The sequence below is a fragment of the Alosa alosa genome, chromosome 16 (assembly GCF_017589495.1).
Source record: "Alosa alosa isolate M-15738 ecotype Scorff River chromosome 16, AALO_Geno_1.1, whole genome shotgun sequence".
NCBI classification, from domain to species: domain Eukaryota; kingdom Metazoa; phylum Chordata; class Actinopteri; order Clupeiformes; family Clupeidae; genus Alosa; species Alosa alosa.
Genome location: NC_063204.1, coordinates 32,194,312 through 32,218,519, shown reverse-complemented (window position 1 = coordinate 32,218,519; position 24,208 = coordinate 32,194,312). Strand labels below are relative to the sequence as shown.

Genomic DNA, 24,208 nt, shown 5'->3' with positions numbered 1-24,208 from the left:
AGACAGGCTGTAAAGTGTATGCGGGAATTTCTCGCATTATGATGGCGAGAGTTGTGGGACAAATTATGTGCAATATCTGTAATCCCGCAGTGAAATTTAGGCCCTGGAGAGAGAAGAACATCGGCCTGTAGCCTACAATTTTATCATTGTAATAAAAAACGCAATTTGGCACATAATTTCAACATGCTGCTATTTAGCCTACTAATTAAGGCCTATTGTACTCCTTAATAAAACTAGATGTACCGCAGAGCGGTACAAAATATGACCGCCGCCCAGTCCAGCACATTTTTTCCACAAAAATAAATCACGCTGAAAGGCCTATATGATTCTAACTGTCTCACTAAATTGCATTATCCACACTCAATTCTCACTGGTATCTGCTAGACAACAAGTACCAAAACATGATTAGTTCATAGATTTCACATGTAAAATTCATTTTATACAACCCCACCCCCATCTTGCCTGTTCATAATTCTGAGAAATTCTTGAATTGTGTGCATGTGTGCGTGTACACGTTTATGTTTGTGTGTGTGTGTGTGTGTGTGCGCGTTCTTGTGTGTGTGTGTGTGTGTGTGTGTGCGCGTTCTTGTGTGTTTGCCTGCGTATGTGTGTTTGTGCATGCATGCATACATATGTCTACTGTGTGAGTGTGTCATACGTATGATTACTGTGAATGTATGTGTGTGCGTGTGTATCTGTTTATGCACATGTGTGCACATGGAATGGGTTTACATGACCCCTGGAGGCAAACATACGGAAAAAATTGGTCATCCTAGGCCCTACGGTTCTCAAGATATTCACAGAAAACTGTCTGCGCCCTACCCTCCTTTCAGGGGGTCCAGTACAGCAGGGGGACTACAGATCAAAACGAAAAACTATGGTTCCATGCTATCCATGTGGGGTTACATGCCCACCAAGTTTCGTGTACCCCGGTCTTTCAGTGTCCCGGGAATCCTTGTTGGTGTACGGTCACTAAATGTACACATAAATTATTTTATTGTAAGGCCCCCCATGAACGAAAGTTCACAAAACTTGGCATGCATTCGGAGGGTGTCATAATGATCCTACACTTTCGTGCAGTTTTGACCATGTCAGCCAGAGATATTGTGATAACACCTCATTTTTAACTAGGTGGCGCTATACATGAAATAAGTGGTAATGGGATGGGTTGACATGCCCCCTTAAGACCAACATACAAAAAAAAGGTGGACCTCCTAGGCCCTACGGTTCTGGAGATATTCACAGAAAACTGTCTCCGGCCACCTACAGGCCAGTTGGTGTATAGTAACATAAATTAATTTATTGTGTGGCCCCCCATGAACGCAATTCCACGAAACTTGGCGTGCATTCAGAGGGTGTCATAATGATCCTACACCTCCGATATCGTGCAGTTTTGACTATGTTAGGTTACAGATACCTGCGATTACAACACCTCATTTTTACTTTTTTGTGTTTAACTAGGTGGCGCTATACATGAAATGAGTGGTTATGGTTGCCATGGCCCTTTGAGATCAACATACCAAAAAAAAAAAGGTCCTCCTAAACCCTACGGTTCTCGAGATATTTACAGAAAACTGTGTCTGCCCTACCCTCCTTTCGGGGGGTGCAGTCCAGCGGGGGGGCTACAGATCAAAACGAAAAACGATGGTTCCATGCTATCCATATGGGGTTACATGCCCACCAAGTTTCGTGTACCCCGGTCTTTCAGTGTCCCGGGAGTCCTTGATGGAAATTTGCTGCGCGGCGGTCATAATAACAAGTCATTCACATTATAGGCTACTTTACGCACCGTCATGTCAGGGTGACACTATGACGAGCCTGCTCTGAAGACTCCCATTCATTTTGACTGCATGGGAAGAGAGCGTGTCTTTTTCAGACAGACAGCGCAATTCATTTTATACCAGCAGGCCGATCGGACAAACTATGGCGCCTCGATATTAAAGAAACGCCGACTCTTCATTCCGAAAGTCCACCGCACAACAGTGCAACGTGCATGTTCACATTTTTAGTAACAACCGCCAAACTTGCTTGCCTTACACATCTAAGTTTTCCGACTATTTTTCTGACCTTCTTTTTTCCGCTGTGGATGTTATTGAGCTTGTAGAAGTTTTAACTCTTACGTTCTGAACATCTCGCACTGCCATTGCCCGATGTCATTTCTGAGTCATATCACTCCTTAATCTGTCTCTCTTTTAAATGCATATTCCCTGAATGGTAGGCTACAATGACTATGTGTTTTATATATAATATCGAAACAAAATAACCCAGGCAGTCTCATCTACGAGATGTTTAGGCCTCCTCCAGTACTGGCAGAGGCTCATAGGTTGCAGATTTGCTTAGTGGCCTACCAAGGCTCTGCAACGAGACGCGACATGGGAGATGAATCATCGGTCAACTTGCACTGTAGCCTATTCTACTTTCTTATTGCACACTGGAGAGGAAAAAATGCTGGTAGGCTACGATAGGCTACTTCATTTACACGTTTTGTTACCTTTAGTGTGTGTGTGCGTGCGTGAGAGGGGTTGCTCAGTGAAACATCGGAAATACACCTGGATGTAGGTAACACAATTTAACAATGTATAGGCTATATATTTTTTCATTTGATTGGTTCAACCGCCACCCGCCCGAATTTAATTAAAATATCATATTTCTTCATGTCATCCGCCCGATCCGCTGTTTAACCGCGGAGTCCGCGGCTGTAACCACGAACCGCGCATCTCTAGTCGTCAGTAGGTGCCACTCTTCTCTCTGGCCAAAAAGATCGATCCCAATGCCCCAGTGCAGGAGATGTTGTCCTTCGGATGAGACGTTAAACCGAGGTCCTCACTCACTGTGGTTATTAAAGATCCCATGGCACTTAATGGCAAAGAGTAGGGGATTCCCCGGTGTACTGGCTAAATTTCCAACCTGGCTCATTCAATTTGGCCCCCTAATCATCCCCCACTGTAATTGGCTCATTCACTCAGTCACTCTCCACCTCATGCTGGTGTGTGGTGAGCGTTCTGGCGCATAATGGCTGCCATGCATCGCCCAGGTGGGTGCCACACATTGGTGGTGGTTAGTGAGGTCCCCCTTTCCATATGAAGCGCTTTGAGTGTTGAGAAAAGCGCTATATAAAATGTAACGTGTTGTTGTTGTTGTTCTATGATCCCAGAAAGATTTTGTTCGACTTGTGTTTTCTGTGTCATTAGATACAATAACTGTTCAAAAAATTAACAAGGGTCATTCCACGTCAATTCAACCAGGGCCCACGCACTTGGGTCTCACAAAAATCTGAAAAAATTACCAGGTGTACCTATGTTACCCAGGAGACACACTGTAAAATTACTCTTATGTAAGATCAATACTTTCCAAGATACAGCCAGTTTTACAGGGGGAGGGGGTGTCGATTTTGTTCGGGCTCTTTTTTTTGTCTAAGTTCACAAGCCCACAGCGCAAGAACTAAACCATGTAGGAGGCTCAAATTTTGCATGCTGGCACATAAATAGTAATAGTATGTAGTAAAATCATCACGTTTGGTCTGGATGATCCTGCATGGTCATAGCTGTCCCTCAAAGTTGATCAAGATTTTATTGGAGTTTTTAACTGGGCTCTGTTTAGGCCTTCAGAAGACATATGTACTCAACATAGGCTCTTAATTTATTTTCCTTATTGAGATGAGTAGAAACACACTCACAAAAAGCAATGAACAAAAAAGAAATCCCTTCAGGGTCTGAACAGCAGACCTCACAAGTCTGAAAAATCATTTTGGTTCTCATTTTGAGAGCGCCCAAACACCTTGTGGGAATATACAAAGATTTTTTTTCTTCATTCTCCATGATCCCTTCTTTTTAAAAACACCAATTCTTATGCAAATCTTTCTTTTTTATTTTCCACCCTGAACGTGGGAAAAATGCACCATTGACATCAATATGTTTTGTATAGTTACCACAGGTTACTCTATACAACCACAGGTGGCACTGTGGTAACTCTGTATAAAACATTACATTACATTACATTACATTTGGCTGACGCATTTTTAGCCAAAGCGACTAACAACATGGAAAACAGTTTAAGTTTTAAAGCAATTCTCAACAATTTTAGGACAATTTAAAAAAACGGTAGAGTACAGTAAGAAGAAGCGCATCAGTGAGTGCTGTTTTTAACAGTTACGTGTCACTTTAAGACGGCTGGTGAGTGCTAGGATCAGCAAGACTTGTTGTAAGTGGTGCTATGAGAGGAGATTTTCTCTAAAGAGCTGGGTCTTCAGGAGTTTTTTGAAAATGGAGAGGGATGTCCCTGCCCTTGTAGCAACTGGCAGTGTGTTCCACCAACGAGGAACAACAGATGAGAAAAGTTTGGATTGGCCTGAGCGTACCGGTGGTAGAGCTAGACGTCGTTCGTCTGAGGAGGTCTGGAGGTAGCGTATGTCTGTATGAGGGCATTCAAGTAGGTGGGAGCAGAACCGGAGACTACTTTGTAGGCTTTGTAGGCCTTGAATTTGATGCGGGCCGCCATAGGTAGCCAGTGTAGCTGGATGAGCAGCGGGGTAACGTGCCCTTTTGGGTTGGTTGTAGACCAGGCGCGCCGTTGCGTTCTGGATCATCTAAAGGGGTTTCACTGCACAGGCTGGGAGACCTGTCAGGAGGGTGTTGCAGTAGTCGAGTCGTGAGATGACTATTGCCTGAACCAGAAGTTGGGTAGCATCTTGAGTCAAGTAAGTCCTGATTTTCCGTATGTTGTAGAGTGCGAAACGGCATGACCGGGCGACTGAGGCAACATGATCTGAGAAGTTTAGTTGGTTGTCGAGAACAACTCCTAGATTTCTTGCAGTCCTGGTAGGTGAAACAGACAGGGAGTCAGATTTGATGTTGATGTCGTGGTGTATGGTAGGTTTAGCTGGGAGGACCAGCAGTTCAGTCTTTGAGAGGTTCAGCTGGAGGTGGTGTGCCTTCATCCATGTAGCTATGTATGAGAGGCAATCTGAGATCCGTGCTGAAACCAAGGGGTCATCAGGTGGAAAGGACAGATAGAGCTGTGTGTCATCTGCATAGCATAAAACATATTGGTCAAAAAAAGTTTATAAGACTCAATTTGCACATTGTTCCAAAGCTAGGGCTGGTGTGAGTGATCTTAAGAGCAGTCTTAACTTTTACAAAACTCAATTATTGGAAGATTCTGTCAAAAATGTAAACAGGAAGAGAAATAAGATAAAATCATGTTTACCTGCCGTGCACTGCGTAGCACTTCAGACCTGTAACCGGAGGGTTGCCGGTTCGAACCCCGACCAGTAGGCACGGCTGAAGTGCCCTTGAGCAAGGCACCTAACCCCTCACTACTCCCTGAGCGCCGCTGTTGATGCACTGCGCCAGGATTAGTGTGTGCTTCACCTCACTGTGTGTACACTGTGTGCTGTGTGTGTTTCACTAATTCACGGATTGGGATAAATGCAGAGACCAAATTTACCTCACGGGATCAAAAAAGTATATATACTTATACTTATACCTGCAGCCTTAAGATCTTTTAATTCGCACACTAATGGTACATGGGATTGTTTTCACTGTAAATTCTGTAGGATGGGTAATAGGGAGGTGTAATCAAATATTGCTCTTTGTTTCTGCTCCATTAGTCGTCGATGTGGCGAATCTCGCAGCCGAAGCCCATATGCCTCATCATGTCAGTCACGTTCCCGAAGCCATCGCCACCATTCCCGTTCTCGCAGCCGACCCTCAAGCTTATCTCCCAGCACACTGACATTAAAGAGTACACTGGCAGCTGAGCTCAGCAAACAGAAGAAAGTTAAAGCTGCTGAAGTTGCAGCCAGAGTGAAGAACTCCTCATCCGTCAAGTGTAACACATCCACGGCCTCTGTGCTTCAAGACAGCCACACTTCAAACCATGCTACTTTGAAAAAGACTCGACCATTTTCACCCCTGCCGCATCAGGAGAGAATGTCAAGATTCCAGGATTCCAGTATGTCTAGCCAATATATACCTGTTGCTAAGATCTTCAAGAGGACATCAGAGGTCCCTCTTGCCAGAAGCAAAAGCATAAAAACTGAGGAGGATCCGCTCATTCAAAAGGAGAAAAATAAAGTCATGGCTAGCCAGAGTAAAGAGCAGGAACCGGTTACCAGACTACCAGTAGGCACAATGCCCTCTCTGCACTTGCCACCCTTCCTTTTGGAAAATGTGGATGGGGTGAAAAGGTTTGTGTTATGGTTATTAACTCTTGTGACTTAGCCAGTAGATAAGAAAATATATTGAATGGATCCGATATGTTGTACTGTATGTCTGTGTTTATGTTCTCAGAATGAAGGAGTGCTTGCCGGCACACACAGGAAAACAGAAGCCAGAGAGGAAAGCGAGACACCTCCTTACTGACCTCCCACTTCCTCCAGCACTCCCTGAGGATACTTCCACATCTAGTCCATCAGAAGACAAAAAGCCCAACATTCTACGCAGGAGGCCAAAGTATGATCTATAGCCACCATGTTAAGTTTTTTGCTATTTATTTTGTCATTTTTTCATTATTCAGAAATTGTTTCTCACAGAATATGTGGCCCTCGGTTTGGAGAGATTAAGGAGGCAGAAATTGATTGGGGCAAACGATGTGTCGACAAGTTTGAAATCATTGGGATCACTGGTGAGGGTACTTATGGACAGGTGTATAAGGCAAAGGACAAAGACACAGGTAGGAGGTCACTCTAACTTCATCTTTGAAAAATGATTGGACTGTTTGGGTGTTTTGCTTGTTTTTAATTCTCATATCTTGAAACTTTCATGACCTCTGACAGCTGAAATGGTCGCGCTGAAGAAGGTTCGTTTAGACAATGAGAAGGAAGGTTTTCCCATTACTGCCATCAGAGAAATAAAGATCCTTCGTCAACTAAACCACAAGAGTATAATCAACATGAAGGAAATTGTTACAGATAAGGAGGATGCTCTCGACTTCAAAAACGATAAAGGTAATTAACCCAACACTAAAACTGTGTCTTTAGGGGTGGGTTTGCAATAATCAAAAATTGGTGTGTTAAATATGTGTTACTGATATTAACATAATTTGCTAATTATATTAGACTTTGTGTTTTGTAAATCAGTCTGATTTGAACATGAAGCAGAAAGTGTATACCATACCATACCATGCCATGGAGTATAGCCTTCTCTCCTGTAAGATACAATACCTGCAATCTATCTGTCTGTGTTAAAAAAAAAACACAGTCTCCACAATCCATACCAAAAACACACATTTAGAGGAAACCACTCATTTGCAATTGTGCCTGAGTGCACCTAGTGCTGGGCGGTATACCGGTTCACACTGTATACCGGTGTATATTTTCGTTATGATATGAATTTCTAATATACCGCGACAGTGTTTCAGACGGGATTTTTTTCACACGCACGCATGGTGCCACTGCGAGGCATAGTGAGGGTAAACACAAAACACCTTCAGTTTTTCTCCTGAAGTATGACCCTTAAGGCTTTATTTCTCCTTAGGGAAGGGGTTTATTTAAGGGTGTGGCACAGAATACCTTAAATTGTTTCTTTTATTGCTGGGGGACATACCGGTTCACACCGTATACCGGTGTATATTTTCGTTATGATATGAATTTTTAATATACCGCCATACCGGTGTATTTGATTACACAACGTTTGGAACGCTGCGCTGCCCGACAGTGTTTCAGACGGGATTTTTCTCACACGCACGCATGGTGCGACTGCGAGGCATATTGAGGGTAAACACAAAACACCTTCAGTTTTTCTCCTGAAGTATGACCCTTAAGGCTTCATTTCTCCTTAGGTAAGGGGTTTATTTAAGGGTGTTGCACAGAATACCTTAAATTGTGTCTTTAGTTAAGCAAAAACTTTAAGGGATACTGCATTGAAAGGGATTTACCGTCAGGAAAATTCTATTGAGATTGTTCAACAGCTGTAACTAGCTGGCTGGCTAGTAGGTATTGTCGTTAGTTAGCAACCCACCGAACACAGTGAAGTTTAATGATCTTATCATTAATCTCACCTTAAGAATATTAGCTGAAATTATCCAGGTAGCAAGTAATGCATGTTATAGACATGAACTGAGCAATACTTTTTTGTTAATGTTTTGCCAACCGAACCGAAGCTCATGGCAGGCTAACAAGACATCCACATCCACATAAAGTTAACGTTAGCCTACCACTAACGTCATGCAAACCACACAATAACAATAAGGCATGTTTCTGATAGGCCTATTTGACAGAGTAAGCATATTAGCAGAGAGGTTTTATTTTAAATTGTATAATTTTCAAAAAAGTATAATTATTGCAAGTTGCACTACTTTTTGTATTGGTTTTATACAAGATGCAATTTGTAGATTCTTCATTAGCATCATGAGTGGCTCTTTGTAAACAGCATAATTTTCTGGGGCCATGCAAAACTGCATTACCACTAGTGTGGAGTTAATCTACATCATGACAGTAAAATAGACCATCCTGTAGGAAATGCTGTGAACATCTGATTATGCATGGAAAAAAAATACCGTCATATACCGTGAAACCGTAAGAATTTTGAAAAATACCGTGATATACATTGTTGGTCATACCGCCCAGCACTAGTTTCTTTAGTTAAGGAAAAACGTTAAGGGATACTGCATTGAAAGGGATTTACAGTCACAAAAATTCTATTGAGATTGTTCAACAGCTGTAACTAGCTGGCTGGCTAGTAGGTATTGTCGTTAGTTAGCAACCCACCGAACACAGTGAAGTTTAATGATCTTATCATTCATCTCACCTTAAGAATATTTGCTGAAATTATCCAGGTAGCAAGCAAGTAAATGTCATAGACATGCACTGAGCAATACTAGCTGGCTAGTTAGAAATGATCCTGACTGTCATCAGTGCACCAAAACGAACATTTTTGTTAATGTTTTGCCTAGCGAACCGAACCGAAGCTCATGGCAACAACAAGACATCCACATGAAGTTAACGTTAGCCTACCACTAACGTCATGTAAACCACACTAAGGATAATAAGGAATGTTTCTGATAGGCCTATTTGACAGAGTAAGCATATTAGCAGAGAGCTTTTATTTTAAATTGTATCATTTTCAAAAAAGTATAGACCCTTTCAACAATAAAAACGAAAACAATGCTTGAACGTTCTATTTGGGCCCCAATCTACTTCCTCTGCATTAAGATAACATATGGAATGTTAAAAAGGAAGTCTTGTGGGGCCAACTATGATGCTGATAATGGAACTCTCTTGAAAGGGTCCATATTATTGCAAGTTGCACTACTTTTTGTACTGGTTTTATACAAGATGTTTGTGAAATTTGCACGGTAAAGTATTTTGACTGCAATTGTCTTTGCATTCTGATTAGATTCTTCATTAGAATCATGAGTGGCTCTTTGTAAACAGCATAATTTTCTGGGGCCATGCAAAACTGCATTACCACTAGTGTGGAGTTATTCTACATCATGACAGTAAAATAGACCATCCTTAGTCAAAGTACTGCAGCAATTCCTCTCTCAACCTGTAGAAAATGCTGTGAACATCTGATTATGCATTGAAAAAAAATACCGTCATATACCGTGAAACCGTAAGAATTTTGAAAAATAGTGATATACATTTTTGGTCATACCGCCCAGCACTAAGTGCACCACTGTTGTGCAAAATTCAACATGATATATTTAGGTGCACTGGTATAAGTGACTTCTAACCAAATTGTCTACAAAATCACTGAAACATTGAAAAACATTACCAGTGCGAATCATACCCTGATGCAAATGCAGCATAAAAACCACAGCTCCCATAAACATCAGCAGTTTCGCGTTACTTCAAGTGTCTAACTTATGCGGAAAAAAGCAACAGTTTAGGCTAGCCTACCATGAGATGTGTAACTAATTTCTTCAAATCACCAAATTTATTGGAAAAGTCTAAATATACCAACAATAAAGAAAGATTCAGGAGGAACAAGAAGGAGATGAGATTCTGATACAAAAGTAGCCTAATATGAGAGGGTGCTGTTGAGCATGCCAAGGGAGTAGACGTGTCTACCGCAGCTCCTGCAAAATCTTTTACAAAATTTGTATTTTGTGGACCTTAAATTACCCGGATTCTAATAATTCGGTCATTGGCCGTGAATTAAGTGAGAGGGTGCCAAATAAGACCGTTAAAGAAGCCCTATGCAACAATGTTAGCAAAAATGACCTTAATTATGCAGGTTGAGAGTCGTTCTGATGGTTCTACAACACTTTTTGCGTCGTTTGGTGGGTGCTTTGTCTCCCCCTAGTGCTTCTCCGCGGAAAAAACGAATATGCAACTTTCTGGTCGCGGTCCGAACACATCCGGATCTAACTCAGCGGAAGTATCCAATCGCGCCTTAAATGTAGTCAGATTGTAGTTTCTAAGAAGACTGCAAAACGGACTCCGACTTGGCTTTGTTGCTATTGAAATTGTAAGTAGCCTACCCTTGGGTGAACTTCGTTTTTGTAATGTGATTTGATAGTCTCTTGAACAATGTGTTTGCTCGACCGTTTTATTGTGAGCCCTGTATGTGTTTAGCTTGGTTTCTTGATGGCTAGCTCGCTAGCTAGTGGGGGTTTACTCCGAAACAGCGAAGGAATAACCAGACCTGCATAGGGCTTCTTTAACTCCGACAGGGACAGCAGAGAAAGCCAGTCAACTTCGAGAAACACCACAACCTCGAAAGATGCTAATATCAAATCCATCGATGCATTAGCAAAAGCAGTTGGTGCTATACAAGCGTCCATCGAGTCTAATGCTTCATTACACACAACACTGAATACACTTGGCCATAGAATTACAAGTGTGGAGGAAGGACTTAATGGGTTCGATAACAGACTGGAAAGTGTGGAGCTAGCTCAAGCCTCCCTAGCTAGAGAGAATCGTGAGCTGAAGGAGAGTATCATACCTAGAAAACTACATGAGACGACAGAACATAAGAATCGTGGGGATAAAGGAAAATACAGAGGGGAAGAAGCCAACGGAGTTAATCACAAATCTACTTGTGGAGTTGTTTGGAGAAGAAAACTTCCAAATACCGTTGCCTGTCGATAGAGCTCACAGAACCTTAGCCCCTAAATCAACAGAGGGTGACAAACCCCAACCTTTCATTGTCAAGCTTCATCACTTCCAGACTAAAGAGTGGATCCGGTGCTTTGTGCGAGAGAAAGGTGCGCTTACCTACAACGGATCAAGAACTCGCATATTCCCCGACTTGAGTGCGGACATCAATAAGCGTCGTGCAGCCTTCTCCGACTGCAAGCAGCTGCTCCACACCGCACATATCAAATTCGGTACTACCCAGCCACACTACAATTCAACCATGACAATAAGCGCGAGTGAAGTTCACCAACCCTGCAGAAGCGCTCGATTACATCAACAATCGCATCGCTGGCCAATCTCCTCCACATTCCATTGAAGATATTGAAGATGATGAGTCAATCCAGAACAACAATACGGTAAATTGTTTAATTGCAATAGTCTATAGGGGGAAAGGAAGCAAGAGCAGGCTACACGTTCAGTAGCTCAGCCTCTGAATAGCAATAGGACAATAATTATGATGGACAATCTTTTTCCCCTAACTCTACTGTCATTATCAATAGCATGACATGTCATGTTTACATTATAATGTCAATTCAATATCACTTACAGAGCGCCAAACCATTACACATGTCTCATGGCGCTTTACAGAGTGTTAAACAATCAGAAAAGGCCCATGACTAACAGGGGCGAGGAAAAACTCCCTAGAGTTTGGAGATGCATATAGAAAGAAACCTCGAGCAGATCCACGACTCAAGGGCCTGACCCATCTGCCTAGGGTCAGTACAGAACAGTAAGGAATGAATGTCTTGTCAGAGGACTTTATCTTGGCCAATTTTCAAAACTTTAAGGTTCACAGAGTTTTAAGTTAAAACTACTTGTTTAACAGCAGGAAGGTTGCAAATTACAGTTTGCAGAAACATAATGTGTATCAAGGGGGGTGCCATGTTCAGGCATTAGGCCTATGTTTCATGAATGTTAATTGTAGATGTATTTGTGTGTATTTCTTTTATTTTCTTTGTGCATCCATCCTCTTTCTGTGTGACCTAAATAGGACAGGCCTATGTACTTTCTACATATCCACTTGCAATGACACATAATATTTCCATGGTAATCCCAGGTAACATTGATGTTAATTAGGGGTGCAAAGATTAACCAATACGTATCGGTATCCGTTTTTAACGTGTACGATACGGCTACATCGATACGTGAAGCCCCGTATCGGAAAAAAACTGAAATGAACCGATGCACAACCTTTTCTGCTCGCTCAGACGCTCATTTACGTTTCAAGCACCGCGTTCACCCCACTTCTGGTTTTAAAACTATACGTGGCACGGAATTGTGGGTAATGCAGTTCGTTTTTGGTTACATTCATTGCCCAAAGTTGTCAAATGACCTCATTACCCATACATCTATTGCAACTTAAGCATGTGACAACTTGCACTCGGTCGGCTTTTTCGAAATCCAGCGCGAAATTAATTTACAGCATTCCTAAACAGCAACGATAGTCTGTAGAGTAGCCTTACCTTTAATGAAGGGATTTCCTTAATGTTAAATAATAATTTGGCCCTTGCTGCTAAAACGATGCATAAATTATTAGCCAATGATTTTGTTCATATTCACTCAGACTTGTGGCATTTTATAGCCTAGAAATCTAGAGCGCACCCTAAGCGGCAAATTAATTTGCTCAGCCTGTATACATTTCAATGATATAGGATGGCCCGCCAGGCTAGGCATTTTAGGTTTCTGCATTAGGTCTACTGTTGGAACAAAATAAGCCCTAAGAGTTAATTGATTTGTAGGCCTATTTTATTCTTGTAGAGTAGGCTAGGCCTATATGAGAAAAGGCCAAGAGTGTCTTAAGCACTGTTTTATTTTATTTCGGTATTGTCTTACCTCAACAAGGCTACAGCTCCATGAAAACAATCAGATATAAAATCTGTAAAAAAGTCTATAAAAATGTATTTTTATGTTTTATTTGGCTGCTGTGTTTGACTGAAATGTAGACTTTTTTTTTTTTTTTTCATTTATATACAGTATATGAAACAAACCTCAGTTTAGATAATCATATTCACACATTTTGTTGCCTAATTGACAACCATGATAATTGATAGAGATGCACCGATAGATCGGCTGGTGACCGGAATCGGCCGATTTTCACGTGATCGGCCATGACAGGCGACCGTCAGTCTGAGACATGCCGATTTTATGCCGGTCAAATACACTCGTGCGCCGCAATTGTAACAACACCCAGCTGAGTTTGCAAAGTTTGAAGAAGCTAGCAACCAGACCAACACTCAGGGCTGGATGTAGGGCTACAAAGAAAGCGCTAATAGGCTACTGAGTTTTTCTATGCAGCAAACGCTGTGCTTTACCATTGGCCTACTGCGTGGAATTTACTAAGCTGTCACTTCATTAGGCTACGTAAACATCGCTCATCACCGCCCGTCACTGCCGCTAATTGCGTGCCCAAAGCTGAACCACAAGCCTGCTGAACGGAGATAAACGACTGCGACATTAAAAAATAATCAAAGATGTCAACAAGCAGCGACATACAGTAGCCCTAGTAGTTCTACTCCACTGAAAAAAAAAAATACTCTAACTATTTACTGCACGTAGACTAGGGCTATGTCTTAAAATACGCTAGTCTAGCAGATTGAGAAGTGGATGTCGTGAAAGTGAACAAACGATGGCCTATTAGAAAGGCAAACAAACGTTAAAGTTGCTTTTGACATAGTAGCCTACAATGAAGAAAACTGATGCTCTGAAGACTGAATCAGTCGTCTCTGAAAGTTTCTATAGCCTAATTGATGCATTTAATCGGAATTTGGATTTAAATCTTTCACCGCAAAACAGACGTGCACTGTTTTCATATGGTGGAGCACCTAATCGCTATTAGCACTTCTCCCCTGTGTTTGCGTGATGGCCTAGGCTGCTACCACTTTTTCCTCGCCCTCCCATAAATTCATCAATGCATATGAAAATATGTTACATGGTAGTATGTTCAAATGTATCATGAAAATTGTTCTTAAATCTTTAGTTGGATATTGGATGTGAGAAGCATAAAATGGGTTTTCCATAACTTAACTTAATCCATAATTTGATACTGCATCTGAAGTTAGACTTGAAAAAGAATCTGTCTGCTCACCGGTTCCATTTTTTTTAACAGCCATTTCATCATTGATAAGTTGATTACACGTCTATATTAACATGTTCTATCAAAGAAAAGATAGAAAATAACTATTTGCGTGTGTGCTGTAAAATGGTTAGAAGAAATGAAATCGGAATCGGCTAAAATCGGTATAGGCAGGTCAAACTCTATGAAAAATCGGTATCGGCCCAGAAAATTGCAATCGGTGCATCTCTAATAATTGATGATATAAAATGAATGTGCACCTTGATAAAAAATCTTTCAGAATGCATTCCATTCTTGAACTGCATCGAATCGCATCGCATCGAAACATACTGAATCGGTTTTTATAAACATGTATCTTTTCTTGTATCGAATCGTGCCCATGTATCTAGATGTGAATCGTATCGTCTTTTACATGAGAGATTCACACCCCTAATGTTAATATTAAAAGCTGGAATGTAAAGGCTCTTAACCATAATGTTAAAGGATAATTCCGGTGTGATTTTGACCTAAAGTGTGTTGAAACATGATACCAAGGGTGAACGTATGTCTCATAGCTCACCTCGGCTTGTCCCCTGCACTCAGAAATCGGGCGCTAGTTAGTCAATGCTACCAACAGTGTTTCGTTGCGGTGCCTCGGGCATCGGCCTAGCCATGCAAATAAATCACTGTTTTACACCATTTACGAGGCTCAAAGTAGCTCCATACTTATCATACCTGTTCGTTCGTACTCGTCGCTCAACTTATCGTGACTAAATTCAATATGGCGTCGAACGGTAAAATTCCTTAAGGTACTGTCTGTATAAATCGTCTTGTAAATAAACTACCAGTGCTTTTTCAAAGTTCTCCATGTCTCGTTTTAAATGTCAAGCTTAAGGCTTAATTTCTCCTTAGGTAAGGGGTTTATTTTAGAGTGTTGCACAGAATACCTTAAATTGTGTCTTTAGTTAAGCAAAAACTTTAAGGGATACTGCATTGAAAGGGATTTACCGTCAGGAAAATTCTATTGAGATTGTTCAACAGCTGTAACTAGCTGGCTGGCTAGTAGGTATTGTCGTTAGTTAGCAACCCACCGAACACAGTGAAGTTTAATGATCTTATCATTAATCTCACTTTAAGAATATTCGCTGAAATTATCCAGGTAGCTAGTAATGCATGTTATAGACATGAACTGAGCAATACTAGCTGGCTAGTTAGAAATGATACTTTCTGTCATCAGTGCACCAAAACGAACATTTTTGTTAATGTTTTGCCTAGCGAACCGAACCGAAGCTCATGGCAACAACAAGACATCCACATGAAGTTAACGTTAGCCTACCACTAACGTCATGTAAACCACACTAAGGATAACAAGGAATGTTTCTGATAGGCCTATTTGACAGAGTAAGCATATTAGCAGAGAGCTTTTATTTTAAATTGTATCATTTTCAAAAAAGTATAGACCCTTTCAACAATAAAAACGAAAACAATGCTTGAACGTTCTATTTGGGCCCCAATCTACTTCCTCTGCATTAAGATAACATATGGAATGTTAAAAAGGAAGTCTTGTGGGGCCAACTATGATGCTGATAATGGAACTCTCTTGAAAGGGTCCATAATTATTGCAAGTTGCACTACTTTTTGTACTGGTTTTGAGATGTTTGTGAAATTTGCACGGTAAAGTATTTTGACTGCAATGGTCTTTGCATTCTGATTAGATTCTTCATTAGAATCATGAGTGGCTCTTTGTAAACAGCATAATTTTCTGGGGCCATGCAAAACTGCATTACCACTAGTGTGGAGTTATTCTACATCATGACAGTAAAATAGACCATCCTTAGTCAAAGTACTGCAGCAATTCCTCTCTCAACCTGTAGAAAATGCTGTGAACATCTGATTATGCATTGAAAAAAAATACCGTCATATACCGTGAAACCGTAAGAATTTTGAAAAATACAGTGATATACATTTTTGGTCATACCGCCCAGCACTAGCTAGGCCGATGCCCGAGGCACCGCAACGAAACACTGTTGGTAGCATTGGCTAACTAGCGCCAGATTTCTGAGTGCAGGGGACAAGCCGAGGTATGACACATACGTTCACACTCGGTATCATGTTTCAACACACTTTAGGTCAAGATCACACCGGAATTATCCTTTAAAAGGGAAAAAGTCCTTTCACAATTAAAACACCTGGAAGTTGGTTTAGCAATGTTACAGGAAACTCATCTGCGCAACAAGGATCAGGTCAGGATCCATAGAGATTGGGTTGGACAGATGTTTCATTCAAAATTTGACAGCAAAAGTAGAGGAGCAGCCATACTTATTAACAAAAATATTCAATGTAATGCCACAAATACCATATCGGACCCAAATGGTAGATATGTCATGGTTGTGGGGAAGCTATTTCAGCTCCCTGTTACTTATCCCCAATCTAGACAATCACCTCATATTATCAGGTGATTACAATCTAGTAATGGACCCAGTATTAGATCGCTCATCTCACTCTACATCAAAACTAACTAAATTAGCACAAACAGTGCAAGTATTCATAGATACACATAAACTGATAGACCCATGGAAACTTCCATCTAAAAGGGAATATTCTTTCTTTTCCAGTGTACATACATCGGTGTACATAAGTCATCCCCCTGCTCTCCACCTCCGCCTTCATCTCCCCCCATCCCATCGTTACCTGTCTCCTGCTCTGTTTCTTTCACTTCTCCTCTTCGATCGCTTTAATTAGGGCTTTTGGACAGTGTCCCTGTTTTTAGTCAGTTTTCCATGTTTGCGTAGCCTTCTACCTAGCCTACTAACGCGCCAGATATTCTGGCTACCCACAGGAAATCACGTGCATTGTGGGTAGCTTTATTTTTTTAATGAAAACAGCCTAGTATTTACAAATGTTTACAAATGATTCCCTTTAATTTCACATATCCATATCATTATAACCCGATTTGAAATTATTTATTATTTATGAATTAATTCGATAATTAATTAATCATTTTAGCACCTTTCCGACATTGCCCTTTTCATGTCGCGTACCCCCTAGTGGCAGCTTGAGTACCACAGTTTGGGAATCCCTGGCTTACACTATTCAAAAGTTAGACTTGCTAGAATATTTCCAGATGTCGATCCTTTATGTGACTGGTAGGGTTGCAAAGGTGTGGAAAAATTCCGGTAAATTTCTTACCATGGAACCATGGAAAAAACTTACCATGGAAAGTTAAGCTGGGGAATTTTGGAAATATTCCAAATTGGAAACTTTCATGGAATTAAAGGAAATTATGGGAATTAATGGGAATTTACTGGGAATTTTGGGTTATTCATACAAACTGTTTCATATACAAACATTAACATTTTGTTTCGTAATAAGCAATATGATTTGTATGTTCGTATTTTCGCTTAGATTGACATATGTGAAGGGTAGAAATTCGACTGAAATTGCATTAAATCAGGTCGTTTTAACCAGTATTAGACTGCAAGATGGGGTTTTGTCCACTACATTTAAGTTCCGTGTTATAGACTAACTTGCCATATTAAAAATTTCCAGTTTATTCCCATTAATTCCTGTTTATTCCTGTTAATTACCATATACTCCCGTTAATTCCCATGGAAAGTTTCCAACTTTGAAAGTTCCCGGAATTTTGCAACCCTAGTGATGGGTGCAAACAAGCCCCTGCATCCATCGGCCATATGTTGTGGTCTTGTTCAAAGCTTTCTGAGTTCTGGAACTCTTTTTTTTGACACAATATCCCAGACATATAATTACAATATCCAGCCTTCCCTTTCAATGGCCATCTTTGGTATTACATCATGCCAAGATGACTCCGATCAACCAGCTACCTGCAACGGTTCATTTTTTTCCCTCCTTGTTGGCTAGGCGTACCATTCTTTTTAAATGGAAAGATCCAATGCCTCCAACATACAGTCAATGGATCAGGGATATGATGAAAAATATAAAACTGGAGAAAATTAGATGCACCCTGAATGGCTCTATCAATACATTTCATAAAACATGGGATCCATTTACTCAATATGTAAGTATGTTACCTGGCCTAGAACTCTATGCGGTCATTGTCCATGTACTGTTGATCTGGCTTATTCATGTTGAAATATGGGATGCCCTTGATTTATTCTTTTTGTTTGGTTTTGTCTTGTGTTTTTAATTTAGTTGTTTTTTTTATTAGTATTTATTTATTTATTTATTTATTTTTATTATTATTTCCCTTATGTCTGTCTAATAGTGTGCCGTAAGAGATACATTATACAACTGTAAAAATGTAATCTGATATCTGTTTAAAATCACCATAAATAAAGTGGGGAAAAAAGTAGCCTAATATTCCTATTTTCTTCCAAGGTAGTCTGGAGTTGTCGATAGCATTCTTTCATGCATGCTTGTTAACAAAGAATGCAAGCTAAAGGAGGCTACAAAATGAAAGTAACACTTGTGTATGGCCCTCACCAACGCAGTGAGATATTTCAAATACATATAATTATACACATATTTCATTAGGCTATGCTATGTTTTGTGGAAGTGAAAATGGGCTGTTTTAGTAGTAGCTTAGTAGTAGGCAGTATTTAGTCAGACAGGTTAAGGTCACCATGACCATCTCTTTGGATTTGCCACAGATTGATTCACAAATAAATAAAATGAAAACAATTTGCAAGATGGGCTACTTGATAGAAGCCTAGGCGAAATGCAAATATGACAAAGCATGATGCTATGAAAACGAAATATTGGAAAATAGAATTAACTGAAAATAAAGTAGGCACTAATATTCTTTAAAATCCTGTTTCCTGTACATGTTGTAAGTCATTCTTAGTCTTTGCAACTGGTGCGTTAGCATGTTTATTTGTAGGCTGTAGTACTGTGTGGACATTTTCAACAGGTTTCATCCAGTCCTTCTGGTTGCAGAGTTCGCTGGTGCTAGGCTAGCGCAAGTCAATGGTATGTGCTAACCTGCCTCTAAAAACAGGTTTACCCACTCCACAGTACACCCGAGGCAAATAAATTATAACGCCAGACTATCGATGTAAATGTCTGTGTTGATAGAATAGTGCGAAATAAAACTACCCTTGCATCGCATTGGAATAGTTATACTTTGTTCCTTGTAGTTGGTAGTAGGCATATGCAGCAGCAGACTGATATTACCTAGGCTACTACTAGGTGGCCCGATTGGAGTGCGCTTCACTGTTTACTTTTCAGCGCAGTACTACTAACCAGAGCATGTAAAATTCCTGAGAAACTAGTCCCTCAAAATGTAATTGGATCATTGAGATACAAGGATAGAATACAGGGTTCTTGCAGGTTTCAGTAAGTCAAATTTAAGACCTTTTTAAGACATTTTAAGACCATAAAGATTGAAATTTAAGACCTACACAACACAAAAAATATTAAAATCAAAGAAATTCTGAAAAAATAATTGAAAAGTCGTTGAAAAAGCATTCATTTAATTTACAGATAAAGCAATCACAGTAGTAACCTTCCACACCCAACATCTACAACCCAATTGCTTTTGACATTGCTCACTTGTAGTATACTCAAGGAATATCCGTGTCACGTGCCAAATGCCCTAAACCTTAAGCCCAAAATGAAAATAATCTAAAACAAACTTGCCCTCAAATAGAATAGATTTCATCAAGGAAGTAAAAAATGAGACTGGAGTTGAAACTGGGTGTGAAAGTGAAAGTGTTTTGGGTGGACACTCTGCACTTGTGTGCATGTGTGTGTGTGTGTTTGCATGAGAGTGTGCATGGGTGGGGTATGTGTATGAGCCTTGTTAAGGACGTCGTTAGGCTTACAGTATTTTGGGGGAGCTGAAACCACCTAAAGATGATCAAAAGCCCTCCTAAAAATATATAGTATTAATATGCGTCCAAATTCACTTATTATCTCATCTATATTTTTCAAAATTCTTACGGTTTCACGGTATATGACGGTATTTTTTTTCAATGCATAATCAGATGTTCACAGCATTTTCTACAGGTTGAGAGAGGAATTGCTGCAGTACTATCTCATCTCACTCATTATTCTCTGTTGAATTGCTCACGGAGTACTTATCTCGCACAAGTCGCACAGACGTCACTTGAAAGAGCGAAACCGGAGTTTTCGAATGATGTTATAGCGGCTAGTGCTGATAAACAGTTTGCATTTTGCGGCTAGTTTATGTTTCTCTGCATGCTCTGGCTTGTGACTCCAGCGCCTTCACACCCAGAGTCACTAATTGAATAGTTTTTTTGCAAAGTTTGCAGCGAGCCTCGTACCTGGAGCTGGGTAGGCTACCACTGGGTAACCAACAGCAGACATCGCTGTGATCCACCCAGTGTTGCCACAGTTACATTGAAAAAGTAATCTGTTAGGCCTAGTTACTTTTAAAATCAAGTAATCAGTAAAGTAACTAAGTTAGATTACAAGTTACTTTATTAGTTACTTTCAGCAGCTGCCGACTGCGTAATTTTAGGGAGGTAGCCCTTTAGCCTACTTAGATACTGAAATTCATATGTTTGCTCAATAAGGAAGGCCTATAGAAATTGTGATGATAAAATATGCAGATTTTGGTAGTTTGGGCTTTTCATTTTCAACAAGAGAACAAACGGGAGAGCGCGGCGTTTGCGAAGAAAAGGCTTTTCATGTAGCCTTGGCAACTAGCCATCTAGTATAGGCCTGAATAAGGTAAGGGATAATGTATAGAACGCCGGTCATTACTGGGAAAATAAGTCCCGACAGGGCGAACCGGACCCCGACGCGCAGCGGAGGGGTCTTGTTCCGCCCTGAAGGGACTTATTTTCACAGTAATGACCGGGCGTTCTATACATTATCCCGCTTTTATAATGACTACTTGCCAAAACGAAATAATAAACTCCCCGCGATATGACTTTAGTCTACATAACCTAGCCTATTTGTTACCGTTCATCGTGGCATTTTCTGAGAAACAAATAGTTCGCAACACACGCTGCTGAACTTGAATCAAACATTCTTTAGAACACAGCTGATCAACCGTCTACTTTCACGTTTGAATGAAGTTCCAGTCCTTGCGTAGTGATATGAAAGACATTAATCAGAAGCACAAAACCCGTTGCCATTGACAGCGGTCATTAAATGCTTTGCCGGTGATTTATGTAGATTTAACATAGGCCCGAACGTTGGGAAGGCCCATTCATGTGAATGGAACGTTCTGCAGCACTCTGAAGAGCCGTGTAATAATAGCAAATTAAATGACACTTGTTAAACTCACCTCAACAAGTCTTTTGCAGCCATGGGCAATGTTACAAACAGTGCAGTGTGCAAAAATATCATTATGTTTTACTCTTACTGTATGAGACAAGGGTACACTTTTGTGTAGTCTGATGTGAAATGGGTCAATGTTCCTTTTTGGGGGCCACTGACTCTGCCATGACGCTCCTGTTCCTAGATACACTGAACTGATTCATTTAGTTCGGGAGAAAAAAGATAAAAGCCTACCTATTCTGAAAATTGATTGGTTGATTTAGCAAAACAGGCCAGGATGCTCTCTGTCTTGGATGCGCTTCAGGCACACACGCACCACCCCTCTCTCTCTCCCTCTCCGTCGTGTGCTCGCTAAACTCAGATGCACACGCGATTTGAATTCCCGGTCTGGCTTGCGCGCTCTTGTTCGTTCTAGATTCCGGGAGATTTTATCTGATTTGCGGGTGTCAGGAAGCCACTATCGGGAGACTCCCAGAACTTCGGGACACTTGGGATGTCTAGCTAGACAGCACTTTGTCACCAGCACAGAGTGTGCAACGTACCTTAATGTTATCATGTTTAGCGGACACAAACTCAAAATAATGTCTGTATAGCTAAAATGTGCATCCTCCCTCTATTGTTGTTTATGTTTGTGTTGCTGCGTGGTATTACACGTGAGTCATCATGCTGAAAACGTGAGCGTTAATCCCCGAGACAGTAAAAAATATATTCTTTGCTTTTTTCTTAAGGTAAATGACAAAAATAGTAGGCCTAACGCACAGGGACTTGGATAATTAACTTTAATCTGATTGCTAGAAAATAGAGCGTTACTGGCATCACTGGATCTAGCCATGTCTCGTTGGAAGTAGGCCTACTTTCCCATTTTCCATACGTAGCCGAACTTTTAACAAATTCTGAGGAGACGCAGACGTATTTTGCGGGCAGTTATTTCATTTATCACAGGATTTGTAGATTTATCACTGCGTAGGCTACATACCAACACCAATATCCCCCAGAAAGAACTACAACACACTGAACCAATGTTTTGAGGGCAGCATTCTGCTGGTTTTGTAACAAAGACGCTAGAGCTCTGCTTTGCAAGCTACGACTCAATACTTTTTTGCTACTTTGTAATAACTTTCTGCGGCCAGCGTTTTTTGGAAATGAACAATGGTAAAATATTTTTTGGACCTGGCTAAATTAATTTTAAGACCTCGGAATGTAAATCTGGGCGTGTTTAAGACGTTTTAAGGCCTTAAATTTAAAGTTCTGAATTGTAGACTTTTTAAGACCCCGCGGGAACCCTGAGAATAATTTTAGAAATACAACTATCAACACAGACATTTACATCGATAGGCTGGCGTTATAATTTATTTGCATCGGGTGTACTGTGGAGTGGGTAAGTCTTATTATATTCTTATGCTTATTCTACTAACTATACTACTAATCTACAGAAGATTTATCTTAAAATATTTGCAGGGTTTCCAGCAGTACTTTGCAGCTAAGGTGGCCGCCTTAGAAACACATGTCTGCCGCCTTAACTACGTCGTCAAAAAAAAAATGTATAGGTATATGAGTGATATCCGCCGTGTTACTCTAGGCTGATGTTTTCTCCTTTTCATTCCAAACCGTGACCAACGCCAGTCTCCCTTCTCTGCAGAACATATAGAAAATAATAATAAACGTGCCATGAATTGGAAGTTTTTTACAATCTTTAAATGCTGTAATTCCTCAAATTATGGCCGGGTTCTATTATTTACTTAGGCTGCGCAAAGCACAGGGCTTTATTTGGGGCAGGCCTTTATTTCTGCGTTTTATTGTGAGGCATCCGTTTTGTTTGCAGCGGCATACCGGCGGTAGGCTATCAAAAGCATACGATTTTTCGGTTTGGTTTGGGATTTATTTTACTTTTGCACTGTTTGATTATATTGCTAAATGTTGGGACTGATGGGCATTGAAATCTGGCGGATATTTGATGGTTCACTATTAAGTTTCATGTACTTGAAAGAGTGTCGGGATTTCCACCCACAGGCAGTCGCTTTCAGTCATTGAATGTGCGCTGCTGTAATGTAAACTTTTTTGCGTACGGCCTAAATTGAGTTATTTTTTAATTATGCATGATTTACTTTTTTATTAAATTCGTAGACTGAAATGCCTCGCGGCAACTATTGTTTAAATGTAGTAGCCCAAGCGACTGGTAGCTTGAGTGATGTGTTGAGACCCATTAGGACTTTTCATTGGCAACAGTAGGCTATTAAACCAACCAACAATATAAACTATTAAGAAGAGCTCTTTAATTTCATTGAGTTAAATCAAAACAATGTTTTTTAGTGCTCTTGAACTGATAGTCATAGGCTACTTTTTTATAATTTTTATTCCGGCCAGAATTTGAGGATCTACGGGTAGGCCTATATAATTGTGTGATGCGTATGATCAGTGGCATCTGGTGGTTGAATGTCATCACGCTATCTATCATCGTTCGCTAAACATTCTAATTCAAAACTGTGAATCTTACACAAAAGTATAAAATAATCTAAACTTCATTCACTCTCTGTGTATAGATCAAGACAGACTTACAGAACAGGCTGCAGGGCAACAACAGTCTGACAGCCTGCATGAAGGCATAAATGGTCTGCACTTGTTAAAGAATGCAATTATAAAAGGGCCCTTGAATTGTTATTTTTAAAACCAAGGAGGATGCCTGTAGCGATGTTGTCAGCTCGGTCATAAGCAGTGACTGTGATCACCTTTGCACATTTTGAAAATGTTGTTTTGCACTTCAGTGATGTATAGTTTGTATACTGTTTGTTAAAATTGCACACATTAATTCACTGTTCTTATTTGTAAATATTTGTATAGTGTGTGTG

The 24,208-nt window shown here is 40.4% G+C and overlaps 1 protein-coding gene across 2 annotated transcripts in view; it reads left to right on the top strand.

Moving 5' to 3' along the window:
• cdk13 (cyclin-dependent kinase 13) overlaps nucleotides 1-24,208 on the top strand; it is a 78,226-nt gene that overhangs the window by 8,950 nt on the left and 45,068 nt on the right. For both annotated transcript variants that reach the window (XM_048266347.1, XM_048266348.1), the window contains 4 exons: nucleotides 5,609-6,187; nucleotides 6,291-6,452; nucleotides 6,533-6,672; nucleotides 6,776-6,946. In XM_048266347.1, coding sequence (XP_048122304.1) covers nucleotides 5,609-6,187; nucleotides 6,291-6,452; nucleotides 6,533-6,672; nucleotides 6,776-6,946 — 1,052 coding nt within the window. The remainder of the gene's footprint in view (nucleotides 1-5,608; nucleotides 6,188-6,290; nucleotides 6,453-6,532; nucleotides 6,673-6,775; nucleotides 6,947-24,208) is intronic.